The sequence below is a fragment of the Boleophthalmus pectinirostris genome, unplaced genomic scaffold, assembly GCF_026225935.1.
Source record: "Boleophthalmus pectinirostris isolate CB_2022bp ecotype Guang Dong unplaced genomic scaffold, ASM2622593v1 HiC_scaffold_10, whole genome shotgun sequence".
NCBI classification, from domain to species: domain Eukaryota; kingdom Metazoa; phylum Chordata; class Actinopteri; order Gobiiformes; family Gobiidae; genus Boleophthalmus; species Boleophthalmus pectinirostris.
The window spans coordinates 24,465,961-24,484,638 of record NW_026570971.1 but is presented as its reverse complement, the minus strand read 5'-3'; the positions used below and the strand labels follow the sequence as shown (position 1 = coordinate 24,484,638).

The 18,678-nt window shown below is 39.1% G+C and overlaps 1 gene segment (V, D, J or C); it reads left to right on the top strand.

Annotated features, from left to right (window-relative positions):
• The first annotated feature begins 5,083 nt into the window (after window positions 1–5,083).
• Window positions 5,084–7,003, top strand: LOC129409676 (T cell receptor beta variable 10-3-like). The segment is given in 3 exon segments: window positions 5,084–5,295; window positions 5,366–5,661; window positions 6,859–7,003. Coding segments are annotated over 3 exon segments (375 nt in total).
• Window positions 7,004–18,678: the final 11,675 nt, after the last annotated feature.

Here is an 18,678-nt window from a genome sequence, read left to right as displayed (position 1 = left end):
ACGGGCTGCAGCACGCTTGGCCCGCCGGTACCCATCAGCTGCTTCAGGAGTCCCCCGAGCCAGCAAGACCCGACAGGACTCCTTCTTCAGCTTGACGGCATCCCTTACTTCCGGTGTCCACCACCGGGTTCGGGGATTGCCGCCGCGAGAGGCACCACAGACCTTACGCCCAGCAGCCGCATCGACAATAGAGGCCGAGAATGAAGCCCACTCAGACTCCATATCTCCAGCCTCCCCCGGAATCCGGGAGAAGTCCTCCCGGAGGTGCGAGTTGAAGGTCCCTCTGACAGAGGGCTCCGCCAGACGTTCCCAACAGAAGGAGTACTTTGAGGATCTCCTCAATCCCACCGTCACGTCTTCCGAGGAGGAAGCTGAGGCTGGGTACTCGGAGGCGGACTCATCCATCACCTTGGCTGAAGTCACTGAGGTGGTTGGAAAGCTCCTTGGTGGCAAGGCTCCGGGGTTGGATGAGATCTGTCCTGAGTACCTTAAGTCTCTGGATGTTGTGGGGCTGTCTTGGCTGACACGCCTCTTCAACATCGCGTGCTGGTCGGGGACAGTACCTCTGGACTGGCAAACCGGGGTGGTAGTCCCTCTGTATAAGAAGGTCGACCGGAGGGTGTGTTCCAACTATAGGGAGGTCACACTCCTCAGCCTTCCCGGTAAGGTCTATGCCAGGGTACTGGAGAGGAGAATCCGGCTGATAGTCGAACCTCAGATCCAGGAAGAGCAGTGTGGTTTTCGTCCTGGCCGTGGAACACTGGACCAGCTCTACACTCTCCATAGGGTGCTCGAGGGTTCATGGGAGTTTGCCCAACCAGTCCACATGTGCTTTGTGGACTTGGAGAAGGCATTCGACCGTGTCCCTTGTGGTGTCCTCTGGGGGGTGCTCTGGGAGTATGGGGTCTGGGGCCCTTTGCTAAGGGCTGTCCAGTCCCTGTATGACCGGAGCAGGAGCTGTGTTCGCATTGCCGGCAGTAAGTCAGACCTGTTCCCGGTGCATGTTGGACTCCGCCAGGGCTGCCCTTTGTCACCGGTTCTGTTCATTGTATTTATGGACAGAATTTCTATTCGCAGTCAGGGGCCGGAGGGGGTCCGGTTTGGGGACCACAGGATTTCATGTCTGCTGTTTGCGGATGATGTTGTCCTGTTGGCTTCATCGAACCAGGACCTGCAATGTGCACTGGGGCGGTTTGCAGCCGAGTGTGAAGCGGCTGGGATGAAGATCAGCTCTTCTAAGTCTGAGGCCATGATTCTCGACCGGAAAAAGGTGGCTTGCCCTCTCCGGGTGGGTGGGGAGTCTTTGCCTCAAGTGGAGGAGTTCAAGTATCTCGTGGTCTTGTTCATGAGTGAGGGAAGGACGGAACATGAGATTGACAGGCGGATTGGTGCAGCTTCGGCAGTGATGCGGTCGCTGTATTGGACCGTTGTGGTGAAGCGGGAGTTGAGCCGAAAGGCGAAGCTCTCGATTTACCAGTCAGTCTTCGTTCCTACTCTCACCTATGGTCATGAGCTCTGGGTAGTGACCGAAAGGACAGGATTGCAGATACAAGCGCTCGAAATGAGTTTCCTCCACAGGGTGGCTGGGCACTCCCTTAGAGATAGGGTGAGGAGCTCAGTCACACGGGAGGAGCTCGGAGTAGAGCCGCTGCTCCTCCACATTGAGAGGAGCCAGTTGAGGTGGCTCAGGCATCTGTTCCGGATGCCTCCGGGCATGTCCCGCCGGGAGGAACCCCCGGGGGAAGACCCAGGACACGCTGGAGGGACTATGTCTCTCGGCTGGCCTAGGAATGCCTCGGGGTTCCCCCGGAGGAGCTGGAGGACGTGTCTGGGGTGAAGGAAGTCTGGGAGTCCCTGCTTAGGCTGCTGCCCCCGCAACCCGGCCCCGGATAAGCGGACGAAAATGGATGGATGGATGGATTATTTTGTGAAACCAAATATTATCTCATTGCATCATAGATGCATGTAATGTAATTGTTATGTTTTTAACTATTAATTAAAACACATGAGACATACTTAATTCTGTTAGAATTAAGTATGGATCCCACTAAGGCCAGCCTGCAGGCTCAAGTCTTTTTTCCATTTAAAAACCATGGAAGAGAACAAACTATTTTCTGCTTTAGTTTGATTTTTCAAAAGATAGAATATTTAGTTTTAAGTTGAATTTTGAATTGCTATGGTAACAGCCCCACATTCATACTCAAGATACAACTAATACAGAAGATTAGAGTCACTCACACCTGCTGCATTTAGCAATTTATGCAGTATCACTTTCTGCATATAGGGGGCGATCTACCCTCAGTCTGGGAAGGTCATATAAGGTGACACTATATAACTACATATCTGTACTTCCTCCAATTCATTTCAGTCACTCAGGCCCCAACATGTTCAGACACACAATCACCTTTTTGGTCATTTTGTATAGATTACAGGTAAAAGGTAAGGTCCATGAAATTTTACATTGTATGTTTATTATCACAGAGTTTTAAAATGATTCTTTCATATTTCAATTACAGGTCAAGTTGAGAGTTCAGATGTGACCCAGGATGAATTGATTTGGGCAGAAGAAGGAAAAGAAGCCAAAATGACCTGCACCCACACAAAAGGAGTTGAATATTCTCAAATGTACTGGTATCAACAGCTGCCTGGAGAAACTATGAGACTCATAGTTTTTACAATGTATGGCAAAAATGACCATGACTTCGGAGATTTCAGCAAAGAAAAATACTCTGCTCACCGGACCAGTGCTAGAAGTGGAACATTTACAGTGAAAGATGTAACAGCTGCAGATAAAGCCATGTATTTCTGTGCTGTAACTCAACACAGTGAATCAAACTTATGCAAAACCTCAACAAAAACTTATCAAGACTGTGGGTGTACAGTAGGGGGACTATCAGACCTCAACTGTCTGAATGAAGACACGCCCACCTACAATGCAGTTACTCTAACACATGGTTTTCTTCATTAATACAAGTCTGTCTCCAGATTATATTTGCCAATGTTATTTAATGGTAAGACTTATATCAGCATAATTTTGTGAAACTCAAAATTTCTCATTGTGTCATAGATGTATGTACTGTAATTGTTATGTTTTTGACTCAATTTTAAAAACAATGCAAAAGCACAAACTATTTTCCTCTTGGGTTAAGTAAGTCTTTATTTATATAGTGCTTTTCACAGACATATGTCACAAAGACGCTTTACAGAGGATTATTGATTCACTACATACCCGGTGATGGTAAGCTACTATTGTAACCACACCTGCCCTGGGGTAGACTGACGGAAGCGCTGCTGCCAGCCAATTAGCGCCATCGGTCCCTCTGAGCACCACCATCACTCACGCACACTCCATTTTTATACTTAAGCTATTCATGGATGTAAGTTTCATGGTACAGCGTGATTTTGAGGATGTTTGATCTTTCAAAAGACACAATAATTAGTTTTGAGTCGTTAATTGCTATGGTAAAAGTCCCACATTTGCAGATTTCTTAATCAAAAGATCAAATTCACAACATAAACATAACTTGTATTTCTCTGTTAAGGTGTGTGTTTTTCCACTGTGATCCAATTTAGCAATTTATGCAGTATCACTTTCTGCACATAGGGGGCGATCTACCCTCAGTCTGGGAAGGTCATATAAGGTAACACTATATAACTACATATCTGTACTTCCTGCAATTCATTTCAGTCACTCAGGCCCCAACATGTTCAGACACACAATCACCTTTCTCATCATTTTGTATAGATTACAGGTAAAAGGTAAGGTCCATGTAACTTTACATTATGTATTTATTATCAGAGAATATTCATTTCTGCTTATATTTCAATTATAGGTCAAGTTGAGGGTTCAGATGTGACCCAGGATGAACTGATTTGGGCACAAGAAGGAAAAGAAGCGAGCATGACCTGCACTCATACAAAAGGGATTAACTTTATTCAAATGTACTGGTATAGACAGCTGCCTGGAGAAACTATGAGACTCGTAGTTTATACAATGTACGGCAAAAGTGACCATGACTTTGGAGATTTCAGCAAAGAGAAATACTCCGCTCACCGGGCCAGTGCTCAAAGTGGAACGTTTACAGTGAAAGATGTAACAGCTGCAGATAAAGCCATGTATTTCTGTGCTGTAAGTCAACACAGTGAATCAAACTCATGCAAAACCTCAACAAAAACATATCAAGAGTCTGGGTGTACAGTAGGGGGACTATCAGACCACAACTGTCTGAATGAAGACACGCCCACCTACAATGCAACTACTCTAACATATGGTTTTCTTCATTAACACAAGTGTCTGTCTAAAGCTCAGACAACATGGGGTGTTGTGATCATGGGTTTCTCAGCTTCTTGTTACTAACCTCATTTAATGGTAAGATTTTTTTTTTATATCACATTTTTTTGTGAAACTCAGTATGATCTCATGTATGTACTGTAATTATTATGTTTTTAACTTTTAAATAAAACATAAAATACATAATTAATACTACAAGAATGCTTCTAATCATACTAGATCCCTAAGCCCAGACTGCAGGCTCAAGTCTTCTTCCATTTAAAAACATTGCAAGAGAACAAACTATTTTCCTCTTTAGTTTGACCTTTTAAAAGACAGAATATTTATTTTTGAGTTGTTAATTGCTTTGGTAACAGTCCCATATTCGTGGCTAGATTTCATAATCAAAAGATCTAATTCACAACATAAACATAACTTATATTTCTCTTTAGGTCTGTGTTTTTCCAGTGTGATCCAGAAGAACATTTTGTGGGAATCTGAAGGAAGGAATGCCACACTCCACTGCAGCCACACTAAAGGAGGATTATATTATCAAATGTACTGGTACAGACAGAGACCTGGAGAAAACATGAGACAAATCGTATTTACAACTCCAAACTCTAATCCAGATTTTGAGCCAGATTTTAAAAACAAGGGAATTAAAGTTACAAAACCGAATGCTGAAAGTGGGACATTGACAGTGGAAAAGCTGCAGCCTGGAGACAGTGGAGTGTATTTTTGTGCTGTCAGTCAACACAGTGAAACAAACTCATTTCAAACATGAACAAAAACTCCAGATTAAATTTATACAGAAGATCAGAGTCACTCACACCTGCTACACTTGGCAATTGATGCAGTATCACTTTCTGCACATAGGGGGTGATCTACCCTCAGTCTGGGAAGGTCATATAAAGTGACACAACACATATCTGTACTTCCTCCAGTTCATTTCAGTCACTCAGGCCCCAACATGTTCAGACACACAATCACCTTTCTCGTCATTTTGTTTAGATTACAGGTAAAAGGTAAGATCCATGAAACTTTACATTATGCTCTTTTTTTTTTTTTTAATTACCATTTATATTTCAATTATAGGTCAAGTTGAGGGTTCAGATGTGACCCAGGATGGATTGATTTGGGCAAAAGAAGGAAAAGAAGCCAACATGACCTGCACTCATACAAAAGACATTACCTATACTCAAATGTACTGGTATAAACAGTTGCCCGGAGAAACTATGAGACTCATAGTTTATACAATGTACGGCAAAAATGACCATGACTTCGGAGATTTCAGCAAAGAAAAATACTCTGCTCAACGGGCCAGTGCTCAAAGTGGGACGTTTACAGTGAAAGATGTAACAGCTGCAGATAAAGCCATGTATTTCTGTGCTGTAAGTCAACACAGTGAATCAAACTCATGCAAAACCTCAACAAAAACATATCAAGAGTCTGGGTGTACAGTAGGGGGATTATCAGACCACAACTGTCTGAATTAAGACACACCCACCTACAATGGAACTACTCTAACACATGGTTTTCCTCATCAACACAAGTCCGTATCCAGGTCTCTAACATTATATTTGCCAATCTTATTTCATGGTAAGATTTTATATTAGCATTATTATTATTGTGAAACTCAAAATATCTCATTGTGTCATAGATGTATGTACTGTAATTTTTATGTTTTTGACTCAATTTTAAAACAATGCAAAAGAACAAACTATTTTCCTCTTCATTTAACCAATTCATGGATTTAGGTTTCCCGGTACAGCGTCATTTTGAGGACATTTGACCTTTCAAAAGACAGAATATTTAGTTTTGAGTTGTTAATTGCTAGGGTAACAGTCTCATATTTGCAGATATATTTCCTAATCAAAAGATCAGATTCACAACATAAACATAACTTGTATTTCTCTGTTTAGGTGTGTGTTTTCCCAATATGATCCAGAAGGACATTTTGTGGGAATCTGAAGGAGGGAATGACACACTCCACTGCAGCCACAATAAAGCATATTACAATCAAATGTACTGGTACAGACAGAGACCTGGAGAAATAATAAGACAAATCGTATTTCCAATGACAACAACCAAACCTGATTTTGAGCCAGATTTTACAGATGATATATTTAATGTTCCCAGGCCAAATGCTGAAAGTGGGACACTGACAGTGGAAAAGATGCAGCCTGGAGACAGTGGAGTGTACTTTTGTGCTGTCAGTGAACACAGTGAAAAAATCTTTTTAAAACATAAACAAAACTGCAAGAGAAAACTAATACACAACATAAGAGAGTCCACTCACTCCTGCTGCATTTAGCAATTTCTGCAGTATCACTTTCTGCACATAGGGGGCGATCTACCCTCAGTCTGGGAAGGTCATATAAGGTGACACTATATAACTACATATCTGTACTTCCTCCAATTCATTTCAGTCACTCAGGCCCCAACATGTTCAGACACACAATCACCTTTCTGGTCATTTTGTATAGATTACAGGTAAAAGGTAAGGTTCATAAAATGTAACATTATGTATTTATTATTGTAGAATTTTAAAATGACTATGTGCCTAAAATATTATATTTCAATTATAGGTCAAGTTGAGGGTTCAGATGTGACCCAGGATGGATTGATTTGGGCACAAGAAGGAAAAGAAGCCACGATGAGCTGCACTCACACAAAAGGAGCTGGTTATCCTCAAATGTACTGGTATAGACAGCTGCCTGGAGAAACTATGAGACTCATAGTTTATACAATGTACGGCAAAAATGACCATGACTTCGGAGATTTCAGCAAAGAGAAATACTCTGCTCACCGGGCCAGTGCTCAAAGTGGGACATTTACAGTGAAAGATGTAACAGCTGCAGATAAAGCCATGTATTTCTGTGCTGTAAGTCAACACAGTGACTCAAACTCATGCAAAACCTCAACAAAAACATATCAAGAGTCTGGGTGTACAGTAGGGGGATTATCAGACCACAACTGTTTAAATTAAGACACACCCACCTACAATGCAACTACTCTAACATTTGGTTTTCTTCATCAACACAAGTGTCTGTCTCCAGCTCAGACAACATGGGCTGTTTTAATCATGCGTTTTTCATTTTATTTTTACTCATCTTATTTAAGGGTAAGATTTTTTTTGTTTTGTTTAAGTATCAGCATTGTTTTGTGAAACTCAAAATATCATCTTATTATGTCATAAATGTATGTACTCTAATTGTTCGTTTTTTAACTTTTAAATAAAACACACAAGACATATTACTTATACTGTGAAAATGCTTTTAATTATATTGGATCCCTAAACCCAGACTGCAGGCTCAAGTCTTCTTCCATTTAAAAACTTTGCAAGAGAACAAACTATTTTCCTTTTTAGTTTGACCTTTTAAAAGACAGAATATTTAGTTTTGAGTTGTTAATTGCTTTGGTAACAGTCCCATATTCGTGGCTAGATTTCATAATCAAAAGATCTAATTCACAACATAAACATAACTTATATTTCTCTTTAGGCATGTGTTTTTCCAGTGTGATCCAGAAGAACATTTTGTGGGAATCTCAAGGAGGGAATGCCACACTCCACTGCAGCCACACTAAAGGAGCTACTTATTATCAAATGTACTGGTACAGACAGAGACCTGGAGAAAACATGAGACAAATCGTATTTACAACTCCAAACTCTAATCCAGATTTTGAGCCAGATTTTAAAAACAAGGGAATTAAAGTTACAAAACCGAATGCTGAAAGTGGGACATTGACAGTGGAAAAGCTGCAGCCTGGAGACAGTGGAGTGTATTTTTGTGCTGTCAGTCAACACAGTGAAACAAACTCATTTCAAACATGAACAAAAACTCCAGATTAAATTTATACAGAAGATCAGAGTCACTCACACCTGCTACACTTGACAATTTATGCAGTATCACTTTCTGCACATAGGGGGTGATCTACCCTCAGTCTGGGAAGGTCACATAAAGTGACACAATACATATCTGTACTTCCTCCAGTTCATTTCAGTCACTCAGGCCCCAACATGTTCAGACACACAATCACCTTTCTCGTCATTTTGTTTAGATTACAGGTCAAAGGTAAGATCCATGAAACTTTACATTATGTATTTACGTATTATCGTAGATTTGTTAAATGACCATTTATATTTAAATTATAGGTCAAGTTGAGGGTTCAGATGTGACCCAGGATGAATTGATTTGGGCACAAGAAGGAAAAGAAGCCACGATGAGCTGCACTCACACAAAAGGAGCTGGTTATACTCAAATGTACTGGTATCGACAGCTGCCGGGAGAAACTATGAGACTCATAGTTTATACAATGTACGGCAAAAATGACCATGACTTCGGAGATTTCAGCAAAGAAAAATACTCTGCTCAACGGGCCAGTGCTCAAAGTGGGACATTTACAGTGAAAGATGTAACAGCTGCAGATAAAGCCATGTATTTCTGTGCTGTAAGTCAACACAGTGACTCAAACTCATGCAAAACCTCAACAAAAACATATCAAGAGTCTGGGTGTACAGTAGGGGGATTATCAGACCACAACTGTTTAAATTAAGACACACCCACCTACAATGCAACTACTCTAACATTTGGTTTTCTTCATTAACACAAGAGTCTGTCTCCAGCTCAGACAGCATGGGCTGTTTTAATCATGCGTTTTTCATTTTATTTTTACTCATCTTATTTAAGGGTAAGATTTTTTTTTGTTTTGTTTAAGTATCAGCATTGTTTTGTGAAACTCAAAATATCATCTTATTATGTCATAAATGTATGTACTCTAATTGTTCGTTTTTTAACTTTTAAATAAAACACACAAGACATATTACTTATACTGTGAAAATGCTTTTAATTATATTGGATCCCTAAACCCAGACTGCAGGCTCAAGTCTTCTTCCATTTAAAAACTTTGCAAGAGAACAAACTATTTTCCTTTTTAGTTTGACCTTTTAAAAGACAGAATATTTAGTTTTGAGTTGTTAATTGCTTTGGTAACAGTCCCATATTCGTGGCTAGATTTCATAATCAAAAGATCTAATTCACAACATAAACATAACTTATATTTCTCTTTAGGCATGTGTTTTTCCAGTGTGATCCAGAAGAACATTTTGTGGGAATCTCAAGGAGGGAATGCCACACTCCACTGCAGCCACACTAAAGGAGCTACTTATTATCAAATGTACTGGTACAGACAGAGACCTGGAGAAAACATGAGACAAATCGTATTTACAACTCCAAACTCTAATCCAGATTTTGAGTCAGATTTTAAAAACAAGGGAATTAAAGTTACAAAACCGAATGCTGAAAGTGGGACATTGACAGTGGAAAAGCTGCAGCCTGGAGACAGTGGAGTGTATTTTTGTGCTGTCAGTCAACACAGTGAAACAAACTCATTTCAAACATGAACAAAAACTCCAGATTAAATTTATACAGAAGATCAGAGTCACTCACACCTGCTACACTTGACAATTTATGCAGTATCACTTTCTGCACATAGGGGGTGATCTACCCTCAGTCTGGGAAGGTCACATAAAGTGACACAACACATATCTGTACTTCCTCCAGTTCATTTCAGTCACTCAGGCCCCAACATGTTCAGACACACAATCACCTTTCTCGTCATTTTGTTTAGATTACAGGTAAAAGGTAAGATCCATGAAACTTTACATTATGTATTTACGTATTATCGTAGATTTGTTAAATTACCATTTATATTTCAATTATAGGTCAAGTTGAGGGTTCAGATGTGACCCAGGATGAATTGATTTGGGCACAAGAAGGAAAAGAAGCCACCATGACCTGCACCCACACAAAAGGAACTGGTTATACTCAAATGTACTGGTATCGACAGCTGCCGGGAGAAACTATGAAACTCGTAGTTTATGCATTGTATGGCAAAAATGACCATGACTTTGGAGATTTCAGCAAAGAAAAATACTCTGCTCACCGGGCCAAAGCTGAAAGTGGGACATTTACAGTGAAAGATGTAACAGCTGCAGATAAAGCCATGTATTTCTGTGCTGTAAGTGAACACAGTGAATCAAACTCATGCAAAACCTCAACAAAAACATATCAAGAGTCTGGGTGTACAGTAGGGGGACTATCAGACCACAACTGTCTGAATGAAGACACGCCCACCTACAATGGAACTACTCTAACATATGGTTTTCTTCATTAACACAAGAGTCTGTCTCCAGCTCAGACAGCATGGGCTGTTTTAATCATGGGTTTCTCAGCTTATTTTTACTCATCTTTTTTAACAGTAAGATTTTTTTTTTTTTTAAGTATAGCATTATTTTGTGAAACTCAAAATATTATCTTATTATGTCATAGATGTATGTACTGTAATTGTTAGTTTTTTTAACTTAAAAAAAAAAACCCACATGAGACATATTATTTATACTTTGAGAATGCTTTTAATTGTATTGGATCCCAGACAGAATATTTAGTTTTGAGTTGTTCATTGCTATGATAACATTCCCACATTTGTAGCTAGATTTCCTAATCAAAAGAGCAAATTCACAACATAAAAATAACTCGTATTTCTCTGTTTAGGTGTGTGTTTTTCCAGTGTGATCCAGAAGGATATTTTGTGGGAATCGGAAGGAGGGAATGCCACACTCCACTGCAGCCACACTAAAGGATCTTCTTATTATCAAATGTACTGGTACAGACAGAGACCTGGAGAAAACATGAGACAAATCGTGTTTACAATGACAACAACTAAACCTGATTTTGAGCCAGATTTTAGAAATGATAGATTTAAAGTTACCAGGCCAAATGCTGAAAGTGGGACATTGACAGTGGAAAAGCTGCAGCCTGGAGACAGCGGAGTGTACTTTTGTGCTGTCAGTGAACACAGTGAGACAAGCTCGTTTCAAACATGAACAAAAACTCAACTGAAACTAATATAGAAGACACCTGCAGGATTTGGCAAATACTTATTTACTCTACAGATGCTGGTGGTGGGAAATCAAACCACATGAGTGAAGAAAGAGTACTGTAATGCAATCAAACTCCATGTTGAACTTAAGTTAATACTGACTTTAAAAATAAAGTACTTAATGTGCATGCACTGTATAAAGTACTATGAATTACTACTATACTACAATATCTATATTACTACCACTACTATATCAGTTCATTTGCATAACAATTTGTCTCTATTCAATCATGTCCACTAGGATTGTAATATAGTGTTAGAGAATGCACTGTGTTTTTCAGCACCATGGACAGCAGTAGAGGTGCATTGTGTAACTTTTCAGCTGAATGGTCCATCACCTACTTGTCTCCATGGTCATGGTATTGCTTTGAACGGGGGAATATTTCAAAGTTTAGCATTAATTCTTTTCTTTCCATGGAGAAAAGCAAATAATGTCACCAGGTTAAGTTACAGGTGATCTGTGGAGTGGGATGCCAGTACACCAAGTCCCGAGAGGTACAGCGCCTCTAAACCTGATGCACAGAAGAGGTCTTTGGCAGTGATATGTGTAGAGGCAGAGGACAGTGGAGTGTACTTCTGTGTAATGAGTTAAAATACTACAACTACTGTGCTTTTCAGTCATGTGTGCCTTATCAAACCTTTTGAAAAGCTCTATAAGAAGTTTGAGTGGTAAAAAATACATCAATACTGTTTATGTACGAGACATAAAATAAAAAATTTCTAGCACCGAGTACCCAGAGACATTGTGGTAGTATTTCAGTCTAATACAGTCCAGTCTGGCTATGCTTCTGTTGTAGGGAGTATTATACCTCTGACGACGTAGGCCAAGATAGCAAGGTCTGAGATGGCAATGAGTGTCCACAGTGCAGCACAGCAGTGAACTCTCTCCAACAAATATCAAACAGAGAATAGCCGACAGGGCACAAAAGAGTAGACAGAGGTTAAAGTGCATGAAATGGGTGTTAGAATCTTCAATTCAAAAGGAAGTTAGTATCATTTTTGGGTGATTTTACAGAGAGATGGGGAGAGAGAGAGAGAGTGAGAGTGATACTTTTTTTAAGTTTTGTTGCAGTAATATTTCCACAGCACATCTCAATCTCCTTTTTGTTTCAATCAATGGTCTCAGTGCAGTTTAACAGGAGGACTGGTCAGGTCAGCAAATTCTGTGTCAGGGTAGTTTGAGGAGAGGAAGAGCTACCAATGTCCATCCTTCTTATCCTGCGGCATCACAGCAGCCTCCAGGGGGAGCCAGGTGAACACAACAGGCGATGCCTTACTCCACTCAGGTGTTTCAGCTGGAGATGAAATTGTCTATTCCCTCAGATTGTTTTCTCTTTTAGAACATGCCAAAGTATTTATTCTGGAATGTCTTCTGCCACATTTGCTGCCACATATGGTCCAAAAAGTCTGTAGCATCTCAAATGTCCATAGCTAGCTCCATAGCATTTTTTTATTTGTTAAATAAAACTCCTTAGCTGATTTTTTTAAGTGTTTAAATGTTTTGATGATAAAGATACATATTTTTTTCAACTATTTTCAAAAACTGCCATTGACGTAAAACTGATAAACATTTTGCACAGGTACCACACCAAACAAAGTCACATGCACTTAATTATTTTCCCCTGCTTTTTTGGCGTGTTATGTTTGCTCCACAGACATCATTTATTCTGTTATTTTGACACATTCAGAGAAAATGAGACTCCTCCTATCCTCCTATATCTTTGTCTCATCCTCAGAAGGCTACACACTCCGCCCTGAGTTACCATCATGTTCAGAGTTCTATTCTCTTTAGTTACACTGCCTCTGTGCTTTTCAGGTAAGATTGGAAAGACTTTTATTGTATTTAATCAATCAACTTTTTTTTTTTTCATAAATTGTTTGCCTGTGTATATTTTATGGTGGTCTGCCGTCTGGTTGTCTCCATATGTTACTGTTTTGCCTGAGATACTCTATATTCATCTATCTATCTATCTATCTATCTATCTATCAAATGCTTCTAACCGGTTCTGTTGCTCTCACCTGGTTTTGTTAATGGAGATAGATGGTTTAATTCTATATTGCTGAATGGTCCAGACCCTGCACAAGAAAAGTTACATAGTGCATCTTTAAATGTAATTAAATGGGAATAAAAACATAATATGAATTTAATTGTTTTTCCTTTTTCCACAGATCAGTCGAAATATGCTGTCACCCAAAGTCCCAAAAACATCATCACAGCCCCAGTGAACGTCATAGTGATAGACTGCAGCCATTCAAACTCAGACTTTGACATGATCCTGTGGTACAGACAGACTATTGGACTCACAGACCTGACCCTCATTGCTTATGCCAGATTTTCCAGTTTAGTTGTTGAAAATACATTTGAATCCTTGTATAATGTCAGTGGGAGTGGGTCCAGTCGATCGTCTCTGCATATTTTGAAAGTGAAAACAGCTTCAGACAGCGCTGTGTATTTCTGCGCTGCCAGTAGCCACAGTGAGAAGAAAACTCCACAACTTTAACAAAAACCTGGCGTTCACTATAGAAACCACAGGTATACTGACTAATAACTGTGATCACACACCTGCAATGGGCTATTTGATATGTTGATGTAATTTCATACGCATTAGGACCATTGGGGGGCGCTGTTTTGCTACAATAAAAGACAGCATTTCCAAAACCTCTACAATGTGATTTTCAACTGGACAGCAATAAGGTGACAATTTGGGAAGAAATATATGTAATTTTCATCTCCAAAACACAGTATGACATGAACCTTACTGCATTTTTTTCCATTACAATTTTATTTGCTAGACGTTTTATAAAACATATTCATTATTGTAAGCAGGCTTGCCACTCTATAGATCTGACCTGTAACTTGGCCGAGAGCTTTTGCTTGTTTCCATGAAGATAGAAGAGTTTAATGCAGTACTGTGGAACATTCTACGCAAAGCAATGACATCTCCATGAGCCAAGCAAGTTACGTAGTGCACATTTAAGTAAAACAACATATTTATACACATACTGCCCACTGAACAAGAACCAATAGGATCAGCAGTGTTTCAAGTACCTCCCACTTTTTCAAAACCCGTATTGCATTGAACCTTCTTACAAACCATACAACATACATAATTAATCATGGAACTTCATATCATTTTAATAGCCTTTAAGATTATATTGGCTTCAGGTATTATTCATATATTTTATATTTTTGGCATATCATTATGTACTAGTATATATTTGTTGATGTGACTACTTAAAGTGCAAATTATTAATTATGATTTTTGTTTTTAAGGCTCCACTTCCAAAGTCCACCAATCTCCATCAGATATAGTCGTCCAAATAGGAGAACCAAGTGAAATAACGTGTTCTCACAGCATTCAAGACTACACTGCTATATTATGGTACAAGAAGACCAAAGACTCCACTCAACTACAGCTTCTCGGACTCATGAATGTGAAAGACGGACTTCCAGAGAAAGGAATAAATGTGGAGATTAAAGGGGGAGCATTAAAGGACCAAAATTGTACTTTAACTATTCCACAAAATGATGAGAGTGCCACGTATTATTGTGCAGCAAGTAGCACAGTGAGAAAAAGAGGTCTGCCCCACTACAAAAATATTCACGTGATTAAACTGGGCTCACATCCATTTGCACCTGAGGGATGAAGAACACAGCCAAATCTGATATAAAAGTACAGGAAATAATGAACAAAACACAAACGGAACCACAGAGGGATAAGACACGTAAAAATAATGTGGAGAATTCTGACACCTGCAAATGTGGATTTCAATGCATCAAAATATCAGAAATGTCAAGGTTTTAATACTCCGGTAGAATAAACTTGGGGGAAGCCAGTTTCTAAATTGTGCAATAAGTGCTGTAGCATTAATAGGACAAGGTAGGTTATAAAATGTTATTATGTTATTGTAATTATATCAACACAAAATGCATTAAGGATAAAAGTATAAACAGCCATACAAAATCTATATTGATTTGTGTCCTGTAGATGGGGCTGCAACTCAAGCACTCAGTGTCAACATATGACTTTCACAATGTCAGCACATGATTTTCACAATATGACCTTACTATCTGGAGCATTTTTGGAAATTATAGCTGCAAATATAACTAATAATAATCTAAACTAATAAGAAACTAATAATATATCTAATTTGATTGGGCAACATATTTTAACAGAGTTTTTTTTTCTGCTGTAGGATACCTCAGTGCAGTATTTGGTTGTCAAAAGAGAGAGGGATATACTTTATTGATCCTGAGGGAAATCAAGTTTTACTGCAGCAATATATCCACCGCACTTAGTCAGTTAAAGTATTTAAAAAATTCTCTGGAAAATCTTCTGCCACATTTGCAGTCAAATATGGAGGCTCCTTAGCTAACCACAGATATATAAAGGCACATGGTAATATAAATGAAATGACATTCTATTGACTAAAGAAAGAGTGTATTTATAATTGTCATGGTATCGGTATAGATATTGAGTATTGCCTCTTAGTATCAAAATCAGGTTTGAAATTTTAGTATTGTCACAACACTAGAGCAGTACGACAGTTAAAACAGATGACGAATTGATGCAGGATAATTACGAACTGCTAAAGATCCAAGTCTCGTAAAGTCATCATTTTATATAATAAGGATAACATCTCCATAGCGACAAGTAGGTGATGTATACCCTCCAGCAGAAAAGTTACATAGGGCACCTTTAACTCTTCCCATACTGTAATGACATTCAGACCCACTCACACAAACACACGTCTTATACTTTGAACCAGCACCATACACATAACCAGAATGAGGCTCTTTTGGATTGTGTGTTGTATTGCAGGTATTTCTTTCAACTTTAACATGATCTAATTTTATGTGTATGGAATTTTTATTTTAAACCTATTTCCAGGTTGCTGCGTGTGTTTTGACATCTACCAACCCAAAGACCTGTTCGTACTCCCTGAACGAAGAGTAGAGATGTCTTGTTCTTATAATAAAAGTGACCACAGGGTGACGCTCTGCTACCAAAATCCAAGAATAGCTGAATTACTTTTTGTTGGATATCTGCACTATACTTATACCTCTGTAGATGCACAATTTGAGAAAAGACAGTTTGACCTGTCTGGAGATTTGAGCGGTAATGGTTTACAGGAATCCTTCTTGTTAATCAAAAAGGCTGGACCAGAGCATACTGCCATTTACTATTGTGCAGCTCAGTCGTCTATCAGACCCACAGTAACAGCAACTGCACAATCTATAGGCCAAAAAGTATACACACATACTGAATTATATGGTATATGTCAAAGCTCCACCTACAAGCACCTGCCATGCCAACTAATGATCATTACTTCCTGTTCAAATTGAGGAGAAGAAATTATCAGTTGGAGACTTGACTTGAACTTAGAATGATTTACAATGATCTACTTTTGTCTATTCTTCCTTATGACAGGTAAAACAATTTTAGTAATGGGTGATTCTAAGCTGTTATGTTTTTTGTGTGATGGACACTACTTAAAACAACTACATTAATTAGCTGTATTTTTATATTGTTTCTTGTTTTTTCAGGTTGCTGTCTTGGTCTTAAAGTCCACCAATCCCATTCAAATGTAATCGAGAAACCCAATGAAAAAGTGCATATATATTGCACTCATGAGAAAACGGACTACAGGCTGATGCTCTGGTACCAACAGCCATTTGGAGACACGGCCATGAAATTAATCGGATATTTATATTTTAAAGATGTCACTATGGAAACGCAATACCAAACTTTATTTAACATTAGTGGTGATTTGGGGGGAACTACAGCCAAGAATGGGTCACTGTCAGTCCAGTTAGAAGGACCGGAGCAGAGTGGAGTCTACTTCTGTGCAGCCAGCCAAGCACATCAATACAAAGACAGTCACAAAGTGAACAAAAACTATAGGTTTGATATTTTCATCAGTGGTTTTCAATGAGAGAGAGAAAGAGAGAGAGAGAGAGAGACAAGAGGGAGAGAGACAGAGAGAAAGAGAGAGAGAGAGAGAGAGAGAGAGAGAGAGAGCGGACGACGCACCTGCTATTGTGGGTTTATTCTGGTTTGGGATTATCAAAAGTATTCTCACATATTTATTGTCTGTATTAAATTTCAGATGAATTGTGTTCTTAACAAAAAGGGTTTCCTGTATAGGACTTTTGACATTAACTTAAATTGTATTGTAATGTGTCTCAATAAAAACATGTCTGTAGCTGTGTGGGGTTTGTGAAGTAAGAGCCCTCCTCTTCCTGTCTATCCTGAAGTAAACCTCAGATGTCTGTGATGAGACGAGACATTTTCAACATGAAGTCCACTGAACTTATTATTCCTTTAATCACCACATTCATGATTACAGGTATGAAAACATTTCAAAATGACATCAATTCTATTTAATCTCTTAAAGAATGAAACATATTTTTATGACTCTCTTTTGCAGCCGCGAGTCTTAACAAACACAAGGTCCTCCAGACTCCTCCTGATGCATTTTTTGAACCTGGGTCTGAACTAAAACTGACCTTGTCTCACCAAATCAACAGCTACGATACAATTTTATGGTACCAGAAATTAACTGGAGACACCTCACTCAAACTTATAGGATACATATACTACAAAAACCCTACTGTTGAAAATACATTTAAGGGCTTATTCTCTGTCAGTGGAGATGGGGAGAAGGCGGCTCATCTTCATTTCCTAAATGTGACTCCCTCAGATAGTGGAGTGTATTTTGGTGCTGCAAGCCAAAGCACACAGTTATTGTAACCAAGGAAATGCTCTTACAAAAACCTCTGAAATTATATGTGTGAATAAGTTTACGACCAGGAAAACAAAAGGTGAAAAGGTCAGTTAAGTATTCTGTGGAAGCACTGCAGAATGCATAATTTTTTCCTTCAACCAGGTTAGGCCAAACAAATGCCACTTTGCATTGGTGGCTATGTGAGAAAATAGCTGATTTTTACCTTTTCTTTTTTTTTTTTTTTCCACAATCAGGGTTACGATCAGGGTTAGGCTATACTAACCAGGCCCTGCCTTGTTTAGTTTCTGAAATCTGACAAGATCAGGTTTGACCACAAGATTTAGAAAACATTCATTTGGTTATGGTTAGAGTGTAGGGACAGGTTAGCTAACAGAGTTTTGACAGAACTGCATTGGAGGAAAATGTTAATTAAAATAAATGCAAATGAAAACTAAGTATTTGCTACAAGCCTGTTTCATTCTTATTATTTTTTAAGTTTTATGTGATATTGCTTTGCACAATGAGAGAAGAGAAACTAAATAAAACCTTGAAACCATAGACTGTATAAAACGATGTGATGAAGCGATGGGGCAATGGTTACAGGGGTGAATTTGGGTCAGAAGAATCCACATGCGGACTTCCTATTTGGAATGCGCTGCTAGCACACTAACGATGTCCATTTATACATACAGTCTATGTTTTGTAAGACTTTGGCTAATTTGTACATCAATGCAAAG